General features: G+C 33.2%; 3 protein-coding genes and 1 long non-coding RNA gene across 6 annotated transcripts; 2 read left to right on the top strand and 2 right to left on the bottom strand.

Moving 5' to 3' along the window:
- The first annotated feature begins 2697 nt into the window (after nt 1-2697).
- Nucleotides 2698-5502, top strand: LOC111900247 (uncharacterized). Of its 3 annotated transcripts, XM_042899269.2 has the most exons (5): nt 3177-3295; nt 3537-3636; nt 3739-4304; nt 4389-5167; nt 5265-5502. In XM_042899269.2, exons 2-4 carry the CDS (start codon nt 3624-3626, stop codon nt 5133-5135), a joined length of 1326 nt encoding a protein of 441 aa, XP_042755203.1. In that variant the 5' UTR covers nt 3177-3295; nt 3537-3623; the 3' UTR covers nt 5136-5167; nt 5265-5502. The 3 variants fall into 3 exon arrangements, with proteins under 3 accessions (XP_042755202.1, XP_023751889.1, XP_042755203.1); XM_042899268.2 differs by lacking the exon at nt 3537-3636 and having other exon boundaries at nt 2698-3295; nt 4389-5144; XM_023896121.3 differs by lacking the exon at nt 3537-3636 and having other exon boundaries at nt 2707-3295.
- Nucleotides 5503-10086: 4584 nt separating this feature from the next.
- Nucleotides 10087-12958, bottom strand: LOC111900248 (glycine-rich domain-containing protein 1). The gene is made up of 5 exons (XM_023896122.3): nt 12778-12958; nt 12196-12365; nt 11984-12101; nt 11203-11892; nt 10087-11126 (listed from the first exon to the last, which is right to left on the bottom strand). Exons 2-5 carry the CDS (start codon nt 12351-12353, stop codon nt 10326-10328), a joined length of 1767 nt encoding a protein of 588 aa, XP_023751890.1. The 5' UTR covers nt 12354-12365; nt 12778-12958; the 3' UTR covers nt 10087-10325.
- Nucleotides 12959-13783: 825 nt separating this feature from the next.
- Nucleotides 13784-15493, top strand: LOC128132082 (uncharacterized). The gene is made up of 4 exons (XR_008230008.1): nt 13784-13849; nt 14192-14584; nt 14650-14881; nt 14960-15493. It is a non-coding gene; the product is annotated as an uncharacterized LOC128132082 (long non-coding RNA).
- Nucleotides 15494-18271: 2778 nt separating this feature from the next.
- Nucleotides 18272-20470, bottom strand: LOC111900250 (uncharacterized protein At4g37920). Its single transcript, XM_023896124.3, has 6 exons — nt 20201-20470; nt 19602-19879; nt 19367-19532; nt 19038-19282; nt 18767-18954; nt 18272-18679 (listed from the first exon to the last, which is right to left on the bottom strand). The coding sequence occupies exons 1-6, from the start codon at nt 20394-20396 to the stop codon at nt 18472-18474; spliced, it is 1281 nt and encodes a 426-aa protein (XP_023751892.1). The 5' UTR covers nt 20397-20470; the 3' UTR covers nt 18272-18471.
- Nucleotides 20471-21946: the final 1476 nt, after the last annotated feature.

The raw sequence follows: 21946 nt of genomic DNA, 5'->3' as shown, positions 1-21946 counted from the left end.
CTGCCGAACAGTTCACGAACGTTCGCCGAACGTTCAGTTCGTTTACAGCTCTAATGAGTAGAAAATTAGGTGGTAATGATGGAAATCAAAGGTAGTGTCTATTTCTCAATCACATATGATGTATGACTAGGGAGTAGTTACATTGAAAATAATCTTTGAATCTTTGATACAACATGGTTCATCTTCCTCTATTGTGTCATCTTCAATCAATATTTGATTTTGCTTGTCTTTTTTCTCTCCTAATTTACATGGACACAAGAGTAATTTTGAGAATTCAAACTTCAATAAAAATTACGTGTTATGTATGGTAAAAGTAGAAAACCACCTATTTTGGTTTTTGTACCTAGTTTGATGTTGATGTGTGTCCGGTCGTTCGATTGTTTTTATTGTGTAGTCCATCGACATTTCTCGTACCCTTCGAACGAGAAGAGAAGTCGATTATTGACTACGTTTCATTTTGGATAACCCTTCAACTTTAGCCAAGGTTCGACATAGGAAAAAGCTTTGCGGGTTGGTGTTAATTTTTCGCATTGTTACATGGCTATGTTGAAGACGTCGAAGTCGTTAGACCCACTTTTGTGCAAGTTGGTGAGGTTGTTGTAAATTTCGTTGAATTCGATAATTTTCAAACTCATATAACGTCATTCGAAGTAATTTGGTTGAGATTTCAGTTTTCATTTCCCACTGACCCATAGAAAACGGTTAAGTCTTTTTTTTTTTCCAAAAACAATTTACCGTTTGAGCATTTCTAACGATGGGGTCTTGGGAAGCCGAAATTCCACGTCATTGCTAAATTCAATTCTTTCTTCTTTGTCCAAATCACATTTCCTTATGTTTGAGCGTTTTTTTTTCCTTCCTTCTTTGATGGTCATGGTTGTTCAAGTTAAGTTTCTTTGCAAAATTCGGAGAACCCGGTTGTCAAGGTTATGGTTATCTTCGGTAAGGTTGTTGGTATATGAAAGCGGATTGAAAGGGTTGTTGATAAGGTTGGAAGTGTTAATATTGTTTTTGAAAAAAAAATGGTCTTTGTGGGATAGAGGATCCACTTTGGATCAAGTTCACAAAACCACCATGGGGTGATTCTATGTTCAGATATTGATGAGGTGTTGTGTCTAACCCAAAAGTATTTTTGAAATTGTAGTTTCAATTTGTCGATGAAGTGTTTTGATTGCCCATAAGAAGATATATATATATATATATATATATATATATATATATATATATATATATATAGTGTGTGTGTGTGTAGTAGAGGAAGAGGAGATGTAACACTCTTGTTCAAGTAGTTTCATTTGTGACCCTTAGTATGAGAATTGTTTGCAAAATTGACCCCTTGGCACTTAAATGAAAAACACAAAGTTGTGTGCGTACGTTGGGCGAACCCAAACGTACGTGGTTGTTTACTCCAATGTTATCCATAACTGGTAGTTATAGAGGGTATGTCCATGTATGACATCATGAAATAGACAAAAACTATGTAGTCGAAGTTTATTTGTTCCTTCTGCCTTAACAGGAGAATCGATATCTATGACCTTCTCGATGATTTGGTGTTGATATCTAAAGTGCTTGGCCGAGCCCTGACTAGAATTAATATGTTCAATTTAGTATTCAGATGCAATCGTCACAAATCAATATCGGAAAACATAATCCTGAATTATGAGATTTACCATTATCCATGTCTAGAATTCATAGAGATATTTAGAACGAACAGATAGTTGATTAGTTATCTAAGGGCTAAATCTTGATGAGATCAAGAGTTCGGTAGTAACATTGGATGACTTACTCTCTGGTGATTATTAGAGAAATATTAGACCTCGTATAGATGATGGCTTGTCCAAGTGGAACACTGTTGATAATATTTCTAATGATAACAGGGTTCTTTGGGTTGCCATCAAGAACCAAATTGAGTAGAATAAATAAAGAAAAAAAATTAGTTTATTAATTATTAGGTGTAAGACCCGTATATTATACGGGTCGTCGATTAAAAAAACTAAATATTAAAATTTAAATAATAAGCATTTTTAAATAAAAAATAAAGAAACATATTAATTACAATTTATTATCATATTTATTACATTTAATACTTTACCTATATAAGTAAAGGTATTATGTGACTTTTAATTTTAAAAATTGAAAAACTCATAAATTGACATATGAATATTATTTACTTAAAAAATATCTTAAAATGACAAAATTATTTTCATTTATTAGGGATGATTATGGTTAATATATAATTAGAAGCAATCGATTCGCGAAAAATATAAGCTAAACTGCAAATGAAATTTCGATGTTATGTTTTATTCTAGTTCTCTCTTTTTTTTTTCTTTTAGTTTTTTAATTTTTCACTTCATGTTTTTAAAGGTTTTTAATGTAATTTTTAATTTTATGTTATTTTTATTTCTAAAATGTAATTTTTAAATTTAGTATGGTTTTTTAAAAAGTTCTTATTTTTTATTGAAATAAAAAAAAAAGATAAAAATAAAACTCATAGATAAACTATTTACCGTACATGTGAAATTTATAAAAAAATGTTAAAGTTGACGTGGCTCCTACGTAACACCTTTTTACCGTAAAAAACACCATATCCCTTAGACTAAGTGTCGTGTCAATTTCTCATATGACAGTTGAGACTTATAAAATTTATGATTGTTTTTGAAAAACTCTTAGTATTTATTTAAATCTACTTTTTTAATAAATTTAGTTTTTTTTCTTCTTCTCTTGTATTAATAATTGATATTGATATAATGTTATAAAGTATAAACCATCGTTACCTATTGCTTAGACAAATTGGGCTGAATAACCTCAGGCCCAGGTTTTATTCGTTCGTCTTCACTTTCACCTTCCCTTTGAACAGTCGATTTTCCCTCCACTCCTCCAGAACTCAGTCGCCTAGTCTTCGTGGCAAACGTACACCAGGTGTTTGTGAAAATGCTCCATAAAAATTCATCGAAGAAGGATAGAACGCCAGCCTATCCACTCCGAAGATCTCCAAGATTTCTCCAAGTTGTGCTCGTGGATCCTGAAGACCCAAGAACCCCTAAGCCAGAACCACGGAGGACCCGAATTCCTTCTTCAGCGACTCCTCTCAACTTCACAGAAAAGGTAAAGATTTCTTCCCGAGGGAGAAGCCTAGGATCTAAGTCAGAAGGATGTTCACAGAAACATCGTGAATCTCGTAATGCCAGAAAAAAGTCTGATAATTCGAAAACTAGGTCGACAAGATCTACCAGACTGACTCCTTGTGCCGAAGAGCGCACTGAAGAAAAGTCATCACGTAGTTCAAAACGGAGAAACAGTAAGTGTTTTTTTGCTTTCATTTTGTTTTACTTGCAATGGTTCAGCTAATTAGTTATTCGAATTACATATCTTTTTTTGCTCTGAATGGTCCACGAGTTTCAATTGAGATCAACTCTAGTTCACTAAATTGCAATTCCTTGATTCAAGATGCTTAACTTACGATTTCATTATCCTTCCTCTTCCCTGCTTTAATAGTAAAGACCTAAGAGCTATTGTTTAATTCTTGTGGTCAAATGTAGTTATTCCTGTATTCAGAATTGATATGGTTGAAGTTACAAATCCAACACCACCATTCTTTCAATCTAGTTATTGTTGCAAAGTTTGGGATGATAAAGAAATGTAGGTTCTATCCTTTTCACCTTGAAAGTGGAACTATTTTTTCCTTTCCTGCATATATTTTTTGTTATTTTCTTCCCTTGTAATTTGAAATCTAATATGTAGGGGAATTCAAGAGGCGAGTAACACGCAGCTCTTCTCATGGGGATGTAGATACAAATGTTAAGAAGACCAGCTATGGTGGTTTTACTGGAAATACAGGCAATGATTGTTTATTAACCCAAGTGGATACAAATACATCTAGAAGATGTAAGTCTACATTGCTAAAGAAGAAAGTGAAAAACAGTAAGAAAAAATGGGAGAATAATTCTGACCGATTTCAAACTTTGGCATTTGATGATAATCCAAATGAAGGGGCTTTACTTTTACCAATCACAGAAAATCCAACTTTGGATGAAGAATTACCCAAAAAAAGTATAGCTAAATTGGCAAATCAAAATGAAGTTGCCATTACAACTCCTAGTATATCGCATGATGAACAACAACCCATGAACAAGAAGGATACTATTAAGAAAAATCAAAAGAATATCGGGGTTAAAAGAAAAAGAAATCAGCACGAGGGCAATTCAGGAATTTCTCATGGTTGGACCAAAGATCAAGAATCAGCATTGGAAAGAGCTTACCTTCAAGCAAAGCCCACCCCACACTTCTGGAAGAAAGTTTCCAAACTGGTAATTCACTTTTCATCCTAATTCCTAAATATAAAATCCATATGTACATGATGATGTCATCACTCCTTGTAATTAATTACACAGGTGCCTGGAAAATCTGCACAGGAATGTTTTGACAAAGTACATGGAAGCCACCTAACACCCCCTCCACCTCGCCTTCGTTCCCGGGCCCGCTTACCAAATTCACAAGACCCGGTTTTATCAGCAAGCAAATTTCTCAGTTCTTCAAGTCCCACAACTAAAAAGCCCAAATCTTATAAACAAAAGAGTCATGTAATCCAAAGAAACGTAAGACACATGTTACAAAATCAGTATAATAAAGGGGAACAAGATTCTTCAGAAGCTGACCTATTCTCAGTTCTTGAGCCCACTTTCACAGAGTCCTTAACCTCTCTCACGACACCTGTACGCCACCTGGACATGGATGTGGCATTCAAGAGATCTTCTTCAACAGCTCATTATAAAAAGAGTCTTTCAAGATTTAGTGGTGGCTCAAGTGCTACACTTGTGAGCCCTCCTGTTTTGAAGCAGGTGAAGAACAAGGCTTTACATGAAAAGTATATCGATCAGTTGCATTGTAGGGAGGCTAGTAGGAAGGTGGCAAGTAAAAAGGCTGAAAAGTATAGTAGCAGAAGTGAAGGGGTGAAAGGGGGAAGTTCTGAAAAGAGAAAGGATGCGATTAAAGTTGCAAAAAATGCATTGGTTTTTGGTGCTAGAGATGCTATTAATGAGTTTGAGTTTAAACAGGGAATGGCTTTGATTGATATTTTTGAGGATGAGTGTATTGTTGGAGATGATGATGATGATGATGATGATGGTGGTCAAGTTTAGGTTTTTCAGGTAATTTTGAGGGTGATGAAGAGGTATATTTTCTTTTTTTTTTTTTTTTTTTTTTTTTTTTTTTTTTTTAAATTTAAAGTTTGTTTTTACTGAAATATGGTTTTGTGTTGTTGCAATTAGGTTCTCAGAAATGAAGGTGAAGAAGTTGAGTGTAATGGATCGGTGGTGTCTGTTAGCCTTAGGTGAAGAGACTAACTACTAATAAGTGTAAACATGTTGTACATTGATCATTGATCTTGTCTTTATACCTAGAAATGTGATCATTTACTGTTTTTGTACATGATTAAAACTGTTGTCACATCATCTTTTCACTAACTTTAACCACTAATGAAATATGTTATCCAATGGTTACATTCCATTCTGTTGCAACACTCTACTTCGAAATATCTATCAAATTATAGCATTGGGCTTCCAATTTTTTTTCTCTTATTTGGACATTATACTTAGAAAAAGTCAAATGTGTTTGCATTTCAATGACATTGCTACAATTGGGTGGATGCATTCTAAGCGTTTTCACAAACGTACAGTTTCTAAAAAAACAGTTTACAGAAAAACGATCTTAATTTTTGTTACCATAAAGTATGTATACTTATGCATATATCTTTTTAGGGCTAAATGAAAGAAATAACTGTGTCTTTATGATAATATTCTACTCTAATTTAATTCTGTTAAGGCATTCTACATCCAATTTTTTCAATTGTACATTGAAAATTGTATCCAACTATATCATTGTACTTTCAGTTTCATATAATCTGGAGATGGACTGAAAACATTAGAAAGTCAACATAAGTTTCATATAATCTGGAGTTGTAATACAAACTTGTATTGATGGAATCAAGTTACACAGAAATACAAGTTACTCATGCATAAAATAAAATGAACCCAGTGACTATATATGAATACTACGTGTCTTTGGATCATATTACATTAGAACTATAACTTAATAGATGATGAAATTTTGTATCCACATAGCATCATAATTCCATTTCTTTTTACACTAGTTTCTCATGCATCTGATAACCTTTTCAATTGTCTTTCAAGAAGTAGCAATGTACTTTTATTTAATGGTTTATTATAACATCTTACTTTCCTTTATTTTTTCTCCATTCCAAAACTGATAGTTTAAAACAAAAGCAAATATTGGATGGCATCATGGCATGTCACAAAAGCACGAAAGTGCACAACAACAACCTTCTTTAATAGCATCCTATTTTTACTTTTTTTTTTACAACGTACCTTCACTTTTTTCTTATTAAGGCATCGTACTTCAAAAAATCCATCCAAGTGTAACATTGTACTTACTTATTTATTTATTTATTTAATGGTGTAATGAAACATAGAAAAAAAGTTTATTCGTCTTATTGTCTATTGAGTACAATTAAAAGATGACCAACTTGAAGAGCAAACTGATAGTAATTGCCTAATTGGTGGCCATTTTATAACATTAACTTGTTTATGAATATCATACACAAATCATTTGTATTTACCTTATATCTCTCCATGACTTGTATAAGTAGTTAGTTCGTTCTAATAATGGAGGAAGCTTATAGTCTTCAACAAAATTTAAAGTCATGGCAGCAAAAGAATCCCATAATCCAAAGAAGAACAAGATCACTAACCATATTTGTTATTTTTTGACATAAAAGCATGTTAAACTTTGCCATGTCATCATAATTTAAATCACGGGGTTACTGTAATGCCCGTAGATCCGAGCTAGTTAATTTAGAGGTAATAGGGGTCGAAAACGACTTTTCGACAAAAGATTATTTAGAATAAACAATTTGAACCAAGTTGTAGTATATGTCACAAGGTTTCCATACATATAAAGAACGCTGAAATCCGAGTTATAACGAAGAAGTTATGACCCGTCGAAGTTTTGCGACGGAACCGGCACAACACCGGGAAGCGTAAATAGTGAATTTACGATAGAGCGAGTTTTATCCTTAGAGATATAAACGAAGATCGTAGAGTATGTTAAACTAAGAACATCGATAAAAAGCCAAATCTGACTTCGTATGAAGAAGTTACGATTTTTCGAAGTTTCGGATTAGCGGTGTACAGCCCGAAATTCGAATATTAGATCGAGTGATTTTTAGCCTATACGACCTAAACGAGAATCGAAGATCTCGATAAGAGTAGCGTAACGAGAAAAAGATGGGCGAAAACGGATGTCGGATGAAGAAGTTATGAGAATTTAACGGACCAATCCTGTCCCGGCCTGTTAATAATATAAAATTTAAAATCGAGTCAAAATTAGCTGACGAAGTCTAAACGAAAGTTGTAGAGTACGTTCCCAACTTTGCGTGGATATAAAGAACGTCGAAAACGGAGCACGTATGTGAAAGTTACGATTTTTAGAAGTTGAGGGTGAGATTTGCGAAACTGATGCAAGGATTGATGACGTGGCCTAGCTCCCAGCCGTCCGATGAACTCGCTTCGGATGAATGACACGCCACCCTCGCATTACGCCCAGCGTCCGAGCTCAGGTACGCGCCACATACGCCTTGCACTCCTCGGTCCAGCTTGAGCCACGTCGCCCCGTCCGAAGCTTGCCACCTGTCTGCCTTATTCGAAGCTACGCCCCGCGTAGAGCTTCTGAACGCCCAACGTAGCGAGGCCCTCGCGGCTATAAAAGGAGGCTGAGGCTGCCCGCATTTTTCACACCAAAATCCTTTCTCTCTCTAATTTCTTTCTCTCTCTAGCTTCCCAAACCACCCCTAAGCCCTAGGAAAAATACATAGCACCCTAAGGAAGCCCCGAGGCTCCCGGAGTCTCGAGAAAAATGAGTCTTTCGGTTTCGAAACGTTGCTCCAATTAAGTTCTGGTTTTCGATAAAATTCGCTGTAAGTGTGCTACGCTTACGCAATTTTTAATATAGCTTTCAAATAATTATAGGAATGTTATTAGGTCCTTAAAATAATTATTTGGGCTATTATTATGAGTTATATTGAGTGTTATTAACGCTTGTATAATAATAATAATAGTCAGACTATTAATTTGTCGCGGTTATCATTAGACTAAACCCTAGTGATATTAATACTAGGTTTTATCGAAGGAAATTGTTTTGAGAGTATCGAAGCGCTGTCCGAGTGCTGAGTCACCACCTTTCAGGTGAGTGCATGGTCCCCTTCAACTTACACATAAATATGAAGTATTAACTGTGTGCTATGTGTGCATATTGTCTGTTTACTTGCTGTCTATGCTCGGTGAAAGATTTTATACATGTTTTAAATGATTTAAACTATATATGTATTTTATATCTACGAAAATGTTGGCGTAAAACATGGGTAGATATAATAGACGAAATATGAGTTGGACGATGAGTTGAGAGGTGATATAGACTATGAGGTATGGGTGAGAGGTGTACGATGTGAGAAACCTTTTTCCCAAACGATGTCCCCGTCATTCAGCAGAGTATGGATGACAACCACGAACTATTCTAGATAGTCCGGTGGAACACTAGCAGGCTCGCAACCTGTAGGTGTTGTGAACGATGTGTTCACTCGGTGTACTCTAAACCTTGGTGATCATGCAGGCTTGATGCCTAGACCCTGGTGATCATGCAGACTTGGTGCCAAAACCCTGACGACTATGCAGACTTAGTGTCTATTGTATAAATTCTGGCGACTATGCATACTTAGTGCCTAAACCCCAGTGATGATGGACTTCGTGTCGATTCCTTAGGATGATCCTTAGGAATGTATGAACGAGGAATGGTTGATTCTTAGGGTAGATCCTTAAGAATAAAGAAGATAATGGGGATGAGTAATTGGGTTGATTGTTTGATTGTTTGAACATAATAATTATATTATTGTGGGTTGAAAACCCTATGTACTCACCAGGTTTCCCAACCTGACCCACTCAGTTTATTTATATCACAGGTATTGATATGAAGTCACATTACACTGAGAGATTTAAAGAGATGTAGATCACTAGTGTAAATAAATGTAAGTTCTGTTTATGCTTATGTTTCTGTATTAATGATGACATCTCAAATGTTTTAAAATGAACAAAATACGTTTCTTCGAAAATGTTTTAAAAACGTATTTATCGTGTTTTTCTGGGAACAAATTCCGCAACATTTTTATTAAAAGAAGTACTCTGATTTTTATAAAGCATAAACAAAAATCGGTCCTTTCTGGCCGTGAAAATGGGGATGTCACAGTTGGTATCAGACATCCTCATTTTCACGGCTAGAAAGGACCGATTTTGACTCCGTCGGCTAATTTTGACTCGATTTTAAATTTTATATTATTAACAGGCCGGGATAGGATTGGTTCGTTAAATTCTCATAACTTCTTCATCCGACGTCCGTTTTCGCCCATTTTTTCTCGTTACGCTACTCTTATCGAGATCTTCGATTCTCGTTTAGGTCGTATAGGCTAAAAATCACTCGATCTAATATTCGAATTTCGGGCTGTACACTGCTAATCCGAAACTTCGAAAAATCATAACTTCTTCATACGAAGTCAAATTTGGGCGTTCTTTTTATCGATGTTCTTAGTTTAACATACTCCACGATCTTCGTTTATATCGCTAAGGCTAAAACTCGCTCTATCGTTAATTCACTATTTACGCTTCCCGGTGCCGTGTCAGTTCCGTCGCGAAACTCCGACGGGTCATAACTTCTTCGTTATAACTCGGATTTCGGCGTTCTTTATATGTATGGAAACCTTGTGACATATACTACAACTTGGTTCAAATTATTTATTTTAAATAATCTTTTGTCGAAAAGTTGTTTTCGGCCCCTATTGCCTTTAAATTAACTAGCCCAGATCTACAGCGTTACAGTTACTCCATAGAGTATAATGCTCTCTAATAAGGAATTTGAAAATACAATGTTGTAATAAGGACAAATGAAAGTACAATGCTATGATAAGAAATATATATATATATATATATATATATATATATATATATATATATAGAAAGTACATTGCTATTTCTTGCATTTAACCCAACTTTAAATTAGGCCATGTCCAAACACAGTTTACATATACATATATGAACCAGGATTTGTGTTAGAGATCCATGGTTACATCATTACATAACTTATAACATAATGCATAATACAACACACCATTGGCATTCATAGACACCATTTGCACACTTATTTATACTTATGCAGCACATCAATTACTTAGAAACTTCCCGAGATACAAGGATCACTTATTTTATCCCTTATGCATTAACTGCTACCTCTAAGCCACCACTTTTAACCATACTCCCACAGCCACCTCCACAACCACCGCCACCCTCAACCATATTCCCACAACCACCTCCACATCCTCCACCACAGCCACCACTCTTCACCATATTCCCACAACCACCTCCACATCCTCCGCCACAACCACCACCCTCAACCATATTCCCACATCCGCCTCCACATCCGCCACCACAACCACCTCCACATCCGCCACCACATCCACCACTGTTGACCATATTCCCACAACCACCTCCGCATCCCCCACCACAACCACTACCACATCCACCACCCTTCACCATATTCCCACAACCACCTCCACATCCACCACCACAACCACCGCTCACAGCAAACTGTCCATTACCGGAAAGTGTGGAAAAGGTTGAGCTTTTTGAGAAAGGAGGAGTGCATGAGGCTGCAACTCTTACACGAATAGGCTCTGAACCAACAATTCCAGAATTTGGAACCAAATCCAACCATTTTTCCACACACAGATTAAACACAGGGGTAAAAAAGTCTTCCAAAGACATAAAACAGCAACCCAAAGTTTCACTTTCACCTGATTTGGATGGATCTAATTCAGAAACAAGTTCAAAGAGAATAGATCCACTAGCCTCACAGTGGAATGTAGCAACCTGTTTCTTCCCAGATTCAGACTGAATATTAACTTTCCTTTTAACATCAAAGATTCCATCAGGTTTTGCCTTACTGAAAAAAACCCTAACTTTTTTCTTTTGGGTCTCTGGTAAGTTTTTGATTTCTACAATCTCCAATACAACCTAAAGTAACAACATTCAGTTATAACTTAATCTCAAAAAATCATCAAGAAATATTCATCTGTTATTCAAGAATTACCTCAATGACATTTTCTTCAGGAAGATCGATTGATTTCTGAAACCCATCAACCTTTTTGGTTATAACTTGAGTGGTAGAGAGAGGAGAAGGTGGAGTACCTCTATACATTGCTCCTGCTCTCCAATACCTTGAGCCAAACATCTCCTCCCATTGATTTATAGTTTGAGAAAATCCAACATCTAGTTTCTGACCTTTGCCTCTTTTTTGATCTGTGTCATCATGTTCAAGAATCTTTCCAAGTGATTTCACCAAGTCTTTACTGTAAGAAGCAGGGTGTAACTGGTGTGTATGCCAGATTAGGTCAATATCATAAGTGGGGACACAAAAACATCTTATGGATCTCTCTTTGTTTCTCCTGATTAGATGCAAGAAGCCTTTGTATCTGGCTAATGCTGCTTCAAGAAAGTGATTGTTGTTCATATAGGGTCTGGATACCTGGTAAAAGAAAGGGACTTGTCTCTCAATAGCTAAAACAAGATTGTATTTTGTATGTTTTTCATCTCTGTGGTAGAGCTTTTCTGAATGTTCTGTGTTTGGAAGTGACAAGTTGATTTCATAGGGCTCATTGGGATACAGTTTGTTCCATATTTCTTCTGTTTCCTTGCTTGATATTCCTTCAACAGAGGATGCAACATGATGGTTGTCAAGAATCTTTCCATAAAATTCTTCACAATCGGATTTGTACCTGAGCTGAATAAGAGATGAAGAGCAATATATTATATTTTTAGTCTCCAGAACATTCTAGAAACTTCATCCAAGGTTCTTAAGTTGAGAGACTTACAGGATTGAGCCTGTGACAATGCCAAACCCATTCACAATCAAGAGGAACAACCAAAGGTCCTATTGTGACATGAGACTTGGAATGTTTAGCAAGCAAAGGAAGCCAGCAAGCGTTATACCTGAAATCGAGTGTCTCTGATGATTTGTAAAAGAGAGTGTTGAAATTGAATGAAGTATTATCAATTTATCATCAGACGATGGTGATTTATTAACCTGTAGATGGCCCGTTTCAAGGTTTGGCCTTCATAAAGCCAGCGGTTGCTGTCTACAGCAGCAAGAAATTGGAGGTGACGCTTAGCAGCAGACACAAGATCTTCACTTATCGTGATATTTTGCGCTGAATTCCACTCTGATTCTTGTTCCATATCCATTTTGATTCTCACCTACAAAACAAATATGAATTTGACTAACAAAAAGCTTGAATATGGTTTTAATGGACATTGGAAATCGAAATACAAACAATTTCAGTTCAGCTGGAAAAATCAATCACGAGATTAAATAGTATATCATTGAAGAAATGCTAAGGAACCTGTTAAATGAAATGGACTGAACTAATATGAAGATCTAATTCTCATCTAACGAACACCTTCGGAAACAATGATCTTTGATCAGGATGATTCAGAATTACATTAACGATATTTCTAACACTTAGGATGAAATTTGAAAAAGAACGATTAAAAAACAACTTTTAAGAGAAGCAGGATGCGTCACGATTATAATATAGTCATCATTGGTTAAGCATCAATCAATCAATCTGATCAAAGTAAACTGGTGAAATTTGTGACGACTGGTTACCTGAAGAGAAAAAGAGTGTCTGAGAAGATCACAACTGAAAAGCGCCGGCGCCGGCAATGGCTGCAGGTTCCGATTGTTTGATCAAATTGAACCCGATTCAATTTTTCAGAATTGAAGGTGATTTGTATATTCGTTATCAGTTTCGTATACGCAAGTTATGTAGATAACACTCTTTTTTCATGACACAAAAGTGTACTAATTGTACGTTTGCTTGCTATTATGTACTAACAGTCTAACAAGTACAAGAAGAGTGATTGTATTTCTATTTTCTATGATGATATTATTATTATTATTATTAGTTATTAATTTTTAATTAATTCAACTGGTGTTAGTTATTGGATTTGTATTTGTATAATAAAAGATAATAAGATGGAAAAAGACATTAATCTTTTCAAAAAGTTTTGGTATGTTGAAATATTATTGATTGTGACACAAAACTTATTAAAATTCTAATTAATAATTTATGCAAATGATAAAGTTGAAGACAACACCTTTATGTTAAATAATTTCTAGATATATAAAATGAATGGATTTATTTTATATAATTGTTTTTGGTATTTTATGGTAAACATTGTCTATTCTTATTTTTATCTATCTCTATTATTCTTTCATCTTTTTTAATGATTAGTTTTTAATATTTCTGTCTTACAATGTCTTTACATTAAATTCCAATCTTAATGAAAACTTAGGGTGTGTTTGGGGAGCCACAATTAATTTATAAGGTAATTTATTTATTTATTTATTTTTTTTATCTTTTTAGGTGTGTCATGTTTGGTAAGCCACAAATTAGCTTATAATATGCCTTATAAGCTAGCTTTTTGATAAGCTACTCCAACAAACGTTTGAAAGAGCTTGTTATATTTCTTCCGATTATGTCCTTCATAAAATAGCTAAAAGATATGAACTAGCACAAAAAATCAAGAAATTTCCCTCCAAATCTCAAAAACTTTTCCCTCCACCATAGATTTCTATAAAGCGAGGCATTATTGATGCTATTAATTCTATTAGAAAATGACATTGTTGAAGATACCAATTTGTGTGGGAATCGTGGGGTTTTGCTTATCATCATCAAGTAAGCATCTTCTTGATTTTCTTTATTGTTTCATTAGTTTATTATATCCAAGATATTTTTCATTCCAAATTGCAATATCTTTTCTATTACGCAATGTCGGGGGTTAATTTTAAGTTAGTTTATTTGCAATGTTTTGTATTTTAGTTTGGTGTTACCACCTTCCTACTTGGTATTTATTTATTTTTCTTGGAATGTTATTGATGAATATAGCTTGCAATGGATGACAATAAAAGGAATCAACTTCTTTTACTTTTAACATTGAGTAGTCTAGAATAACATGTAGCAGTGGTTAATTATTACTACACTTATATTTACAAGGAGTCGTGTATGACTTCAAAACAGACAGGAGAAGCGTGAATGAACGAGATCTTGGACGGTCATCCGATACGATGTATTAATGCTTTCCGTATGAGTGCTAGTTTATTTACACAACTATGTGAAGGCTTGGAAAAAAAATTATGGGTTGAAGTCAAATGATAAAATATCAGTAAAAGAAAAGGTTGGTATATTCTTGTATACAGTTGCACTAAGTCTTTCTAACAGAGATGTTGCCGAGAGTTTTCAACGTTCTGGAGAGACAATTAGTCGAGCTTTTCATGATGTGTTGGAATCAATATGTGGAAGGAGCAAAGGGTTCATGGGTCTTGCACGTGAGTATAATAGACCTAAAGACGCAACATTTCGTTGCATATCGTCTGATATTGAAATGATAGTCGATATATGCCTTATTTCAAGGTAATTGATTGTGGTATTTTGTTTTCATACGTGTCAGTATTGTAATTTAAACCTTTTATTGATAGGGTTGCATTGGATGCATTGATGGTACTCATATAAATGCATGTATCTCGATTGTCGACCAAATAAGATATAGGGGAAGAAAAGGAGTCCATATGTTCAATGTAATGGACGTATGTGACTTTGACATGTGTTTTACGTTTATATCTGTAGGGTGGAAAGGATCGGCGCATGATACTCGAGTGTTCCTTCATGCAATTGAGACACCTTCTATGAATTTTCCTAAGCCCCACGAATGTACAATTACTTTTTTACCTTTTAATATTTGTTGCGTTAACAATCATTTGAATTTATTATTTATCTATTTTTATATAGGAAAATTTTACATAGTAGACAAAGGATACCCTGACCGAAAATGATATCTGGCACCATATCCACGTCTTAGATATCATCAGTCACACTTTAAACATGTACTTCCAACTAATGCTCAAGAGGCTTTTAACCGCGTACATTCATCTCTTCGAAGTTGTATTGAACGTTCGTTTAGAGTGTTGAAGAAAAGGTGGAAAATATTGAACAGAATGTCAAAATTTAGTGAGAAGACCCAAATAGATGTGATCATGGCGACATTTACCCTTCATAACTATATTTGAAGAAATGATTCGGAAGATATGATTTTCAACATTGTTCAACAACATAATTACATACCTAGAGAAGAAGAACAAGAAAATTATTCAAGATTTAGTCATGATAATACCCGACAGTCACGACATGAGATGCGAGAAATTCGTGACAATATTGCGAATATGATCTGGAATGCACGACATTTCACTTAAACATAAATAGTCGTAAAAATGTTATTTAGTATTTTCTTTAATTTAATTTTATGATTTACATATTTGTTTTATAAAAACTGAATCATTTTCGCAAATGTACTTTTATGTCATTTTACATTTTCTAACCACCTTATCAGCTAGTTTTTATCAAACGTTATATTTTATCAGCTAACACCTACCTTATCAACTAGCAGCTACCTTTTCAGACAACAATCAGTTTTTCAATTAACAGGTAGCTTTTCAGTTAGTCTGTCAAACATAGTATTAATCCTGATTAAAATCCAATCCCAATAAGTCTTTACCATGCTAATTGGCAGGCGGCTGAAAATTTGTTGTATTTGTTGTTTCTTGATGTGAACTTTATTTTTTATATATTTATTATTAGTAAGCATAAAATATAAATTTCTAAGAATTGATTTTGATAAATAAAATAAAAATTGTAATACTTATACTTTTATTAGTAATATATATGATTTCAAAATTATTACTAATAAAAATTGTTAAATATTGATTTTAATATTTATGTTATTAGATATGATTATTAAATATTGATTTTAATATTTATGTTATTAGATATGATTAGTTTATCATGAAATTTGAATAATATAAATTTTGTACAGTGAGAATTATATCTATTGCAACATTTGTTGGATACTAAACTTGTGAAGTGATTAGAAATTAAAATTTGATGTCATTTTTTGGATGAAAATTTGATCACGTTTTATGTAATGAAAAGTCTAACGATAAAGTTTAACCTGTTAAAATCATAAATGAGATACATATACATGAAAATCTAATAAGTATTTACTAATTTGGTACCCAACAAGGCAGGACCAGATTTGAAATACGATATTAGCCATCCCTAAGTAGGAACGGACTTCTTCGAAAAACCAAAGATGCACCTTTGGTAGTCATCTTTGTTTTATCTTTATTGAGGGTAACATATTTTAAACTTCATAAACAAATTTTGCAGCATCATCATAGTTAAAAGAGACGTAGAATTAGCTAGAAATTTAAAAAAGTTAGAAACAAATACGAAACATACAATGGGGACTTATTTTAGAACTTTTTTTAATTGATTCATCACTTATTTTCATTTAAACCATTGGAGTGGATTGTTTTTTGTGCATTTATATTGACCACTCAATATATATTGAGTGGTCAATATAGTATAAAACTTTAAACATCTAACATCTATTTGTAACATATTCTATTTTTACCCTTTTAATTATATTTTAATTTTAAATATTTTTCGTTTATTTAACTACTTAACTATTTATATCATAGTTTTTCATTTATTAAATGTTTATATACTAATTTTTAATGATAATCTTAATTTTGAAATATTTCATATTAAAGTATAATATGTTTAAAGACTATTAATTAAATGAGGATGTTTTATGAACATTTTAGATAGATGATGATCAAAAAGTTAAATTCATAAAAAAAAAACTATTGAAAAAGTTTAACCATTGAACGACTTATTTAATTAAAAGTTGAAAAGGGAAAATATCGTTAATAGTCAAAAAATTGGGGGGGGGGGGGGGGGGGGGGGGGGTATTTTCAAAAAATAGACACAAAAAATTGGATTTCCGGATATAAATATGGATTCCGCGTAGATAGCTCCGCGGAATTTACTGTAGCTCCGCGGAATGACAAAATCGTAATAAATGAGTGTATTAAAAAAAAAACTCAAGATCCATTCTGCGGAGCTACCTCCGAGGAATGAACTCATTTCGCGGAGGTAGCTCCGAGGAATAGATCTTCAGTTTTTTTTTTTTTTTTTCGCATCGATTGTTCGAAGTTTATATTCATTCCCCAATTAATTATTTAAGCAAAGATTATCATACCATCATAATCTTTTTCTTGAAAATAATTAGTTGTGGAATTAATATAAATCCCGAAGAAACAATGTGAAAATAAAAATCTAAAGATCCATTACGCGGAGCTACAGTATTTACTGCAGAGCTCCTCAGAATGCATGTCTATACCTGGAAATGTCCATTTTCATGTCTAAATTTTGAAATTACCCCCATTTTTTGACTATTGACGGTATTTTCCCTAAAAATATTAGAGTAATGATGTGGCAAAAATATTAAATGATATGGTAGATTAATCATTAGGATGCTCTAAGGTTGATGATGATTTTACTCGGGGTGGAGTAGGAGTCCGACTCCCCTCCTTTCCATCCTTGTTTATTCTCCGATCAAATGTATTCCCACGACTCCGCCCTCATCCACCTCCTGTCTAAGTCCTACCATCCAACTTTTTTTTTTTTTTTTTTTTTTACAGTTTTGACCCATACAAAAAATAAAATTCATTTCATAAATTTAATGTCATACGATTTTATTTCTTACAATATATAAATTTGCATCTAATCTACTATGTACATCAAAAAAAAAATTTTGTTTTATGAAGTTGGTCCCACCATACTTTTTTTTACAGTTTCGGCACAACTTTTAGTATTGTTAAGATTTTGGTCTGGATTTTTTTTTCAAAATTTCTCCCAACATTTTTTAGAGTTTTGTTTTTATATGTTTTCTATAACATAGTTTTATTACAAAATTATATTTGTACAACTTGTTTTACATCTTTTTTTAGGACTTTGTTTTCTATAAAATTTGTTTAAGAAAACAAGTCTTTAGCATGTAAGATTGCAAAAAGACATACAAATTCTTTTTTACAAATTCATTTTCACAAATCATAACTGCACTTTTATATATAATTAAAATAGTCATATTGTAAATTATATATTGCTTATTGTATATTGTATATATCCATTTTTTTCGCAGCAGCATGGTGAAGTTGTACAAACTCTAGTTCATAACATCAATGAACAAATCATTAGATATAAACTAAACCAAGAAGACCTGGTTGATTTAAGAACATTTCAGGAACAAACTTTTTACATATAATTAAGAAATTAAAGGTCTAACTGGTTTTTGACCTAACTATTCTAATTGACATTTCAACTATTTGCTTACAAAATTTGTACCCCATACTAACCATAATAGCAACTACAAACCAACAATCATAAAAAACAATACTACCTCAAAATTCTTCTGCATTGGTCTCTTTTTTCCCTTCAGGTGTATCCTTTTCCAAGTATTCTTCTTCAACTGTTTCCTTAAGAATAGAAAGTCTCTGAATAACCATTGGTAAATTCATCTCCTTAGCTTCCATAATCCCTGTTTCCTCTTTATGAAGCTGATATGCATCAAGCATTATAGTAATCCACTTGTGAAGCTCCTTTGGAGTTCTGTAATAAAATACAACATCCTCATACATAATCTTGAAAATTCAATTTCACAGTTAAATAAATAAATAAAAATTAGAGTCAATTTACGTGTATATTGCATTGGGATCCTTGGCTTCATCATCTTTACCAGGAGAAAATGCAGTTGCTAAAGCTGAAAATCGTTCTTCTGGATCCGTGAAATTAAGCAGATACTTCAGTAGCTTTATTTCTTTTGGTGCTATGCTTTTTAAACTACTCTTTGTTGCTTTATATAACTCATACATTATTGATTTCACCTTCAAAACATAAGAACAAAACTTCAAATTTATGTTAAAGAAACAACCCTAAAAGCATTTGAACAAAAAGTTGAGATTTTTACCTCATTTCTCATGGTGGGGGAGTCTTTTGCAGAAGCCCAAGCGCTATTAATCAACAAAATTAAAGAGGAATCAAGTTCTTTTGCTTTTGCAAGGCTTTTGATTTTAGCACATGCTGCTTCAATGGAAGGTGAGTTTAAAATATCATCAAATTTGGCCTGAGCATCGTCAAATGACTCCATTGTTTCCAATGTGTTGTCGTATGCACTCACTGCAGATAAGCATCGAGCTCCGAGCCTTGCAATGGCTGCTTAAAAAGAAGTGAGATGAAATCAGAAATGGATATGAAAAAGTTTAGAAAATTGAATATGATGTTTTAAGATATTATCACCATCACGATCTTCTAAGTTATCATGTGTTTCTTGAACTACTGTTAAGTAACGAAAAAATTCTCCTGTGAAATCTTTGCGACGCTTTGTAACTATGGCGTTTATGTCCATTGGGCTGTCTTCTATCTGCTTAAGAAGTTCAGAATGTCTTTCCATTTCATCATCAACCTGCAATTTTTTGTTATTTCAGGAATCACTCGAGAAAATGAAATTTAAGTGATGGTGTAGAAATTTTACCTTTTTGACTTCTGTTGCCAATGTGATCAAACTTTGCTTTAATGTGAAATCGTTTTCTGTATCTGCACGTGATTTACACCGATTGTAGAAGTTGTCTCTGTATTTATTCCAATCTTCTCTGAAAATCAAGTAACTCATCCAGTCTTTGGGCTTGGGTTTCTCATTCAAGAACAGATCAATGATCTTATCAACAAATTTAGTCATTGTATATCCTTCAGCGATTTCAACTTCTTGGTCCTCCTCAAGTTGTGCAGTACTCGAATTGCTACATGAAGTCTCTATATAGAAAAAAAAAAAAAAAAAAAAAAAAAAAGCAAACAAAATCAATCTCTAATACTCGCTCTAATCAAGAAAAGAAAAGGAAAATAAGCGATAATTTTCAAGTTTTGAATCGAATTCCTCCAATATCCAAGGGGAAAACCGTGTAATTCCTTTGAATATCTATTTGACAGATAACACCAATTCTTCGAAGAACTCCATAAGGATCCCTTAAGTTTTGGAGGTTCCATACAAATATCAGATACAATAAGAACAGCATAGCAAATCCATATCAAAGTTCGAAATGAAGCGGAGTAAGTTGAGAAAACGTGAAAACTTACTGGATGTTTGAAATTTGTTGAATTTGGTAGTTGGGGGTTTATGGGATTTGAAGGATAAGATGAGAATTGGGAAGGATTTAGGGGTAGCTAAGAGGAATTCGCTACTGAACGGAAGGACTGGGGCGTTGAAGATAAAAGGCTTTGTGGCACAGGCGATGGTGGAGATCGGAGCTTCGAATCCCGTCAAGTTGCTCATGTTCTTTCAGTTTTGTTGCTCACCTGAGTGCGAGAAATATCTGGATAATTGAAACATTCGTAAAACCTCTTTAAAACCCAACGTTTGTTTTTCATTTCCCATTTTGCCCTAGTACGATTTATGTTTAAAAGGTTATTATTATAACACTTTATATTTTTATATTTTTCTCTTTAAATCTATGTATAATTTTTAATAAAATCCTTTAGATTTTTCAATGTCAAAGGAAACATAAGATTGTTTTCAGAAAAAAAGGTTGTTGTATCCAATTTTAATGGAAAACTACATATTGAAATCTATTTGTAAGATACTCAGAATTGACATAACATATTTTTCCGGAACTCTAGTTAACAAAATTCTTATGCATTGATTGTTATTCATTTTCAAATTAAAAAAAAAAAAAAAGAACAAAAAAACTTAATAGTCTCCAAATTAATGGCTACATACACCATTTGTGATAGGATTGAATACAAGTTAACAGATAACTTTGAATCTCTAAATATTATCTTTGAATCTCTAAATTAGAATACACAAAAACCCTTTGTGATACGATTCTCGTTAAGTTAGCATATGTAGAACCTTCACTTTCTAAATTAGCAAAGCATGGATACAATCAAACCTCTATATTTCTCCTTCAGTAACACTATAAACAACATCAACAACAAAAACAAAAGAATTATGAGCCAAAACAAAAAAGCTTGTCCATTATGAGCCAAAACAAAAAAGCTTGTCCAATATGAGGGTTTTTCATAGTTTTTGTAGGGTTTTTTTTCAACCAAAAAAAAAGCCTTGTCAATAATTAATGAAAGATTACCAGTAAACCTCTTAACGGGGACAAAACGGAAAATTGAAAAATGTGATTGTTTCTTAAAAAAAATCAATTTTAAATAGAAAATATATAAAAATATAATATCTAAATGACACAAAAAACACTCTTTTTACACAGAAATTCGATTTTGACACTGTGTTTTTTTTTGTATCAATTTTGACACTGTGTTTTCCAATTTGTTACAATTCTGACCACTTGACCGGTTAACCAGGTTGCATGCTGACGTGGCATGATGACGTGTCAGTTTTGATGACGTGGCATGCTGACATGATATGCTGACGTGTCAAAATTGAATTTTTTTCTCACAAAAAACACTAAGTTTTCATTTTTTTCGATTTTGACACTACGTTTAATTTTTTCTTTCAACTTTGATACTATGTTTTTTTTGTTCCAAATTGAATATCATTTTTTCCAATTTTGTTCAATGTTGACAATTTTCTATTTGAAACCGTATAAATATTTTTTTAATACATTTAAACCGTATAAATATGTTTTTTTTCATTTAAAAACCATAGTTTTATATAAATACATTTTTTTTACACTCAAACCATATTTTTATGTATAAATATGTATTAGCTATATAAAAATTATATTTTATATTAATATGCAACTTTAAAATATGTTTGAAGGTTTATTAGAAGCTTATGGTTAGTTTGATTCTCATGATATAACTAATGCTTTGAATGTAAGAAAAAAAACACCTTGTATTTAAATAAAAATGTGG

This window comes from Lactuca sativa, chromosome 2, assembly GCF_002870075.4.
Source record: "Lactuca sativa cultivar Salinas chromosome 2, Lsat_Salinas_v11, whole genome shotgun sequence".
NCBI classification, from domain to species: Eukaryota; Viridiplantae; Streptophyta; class Magnoliopsida; order Asterales; family Asteraceae; genus Lactuca; species Lactuca sativa.
Note: the sequence above shows the minus strand (reverse complement) of the source record. Positions and strands in the feature narration are given on the sequence as shown.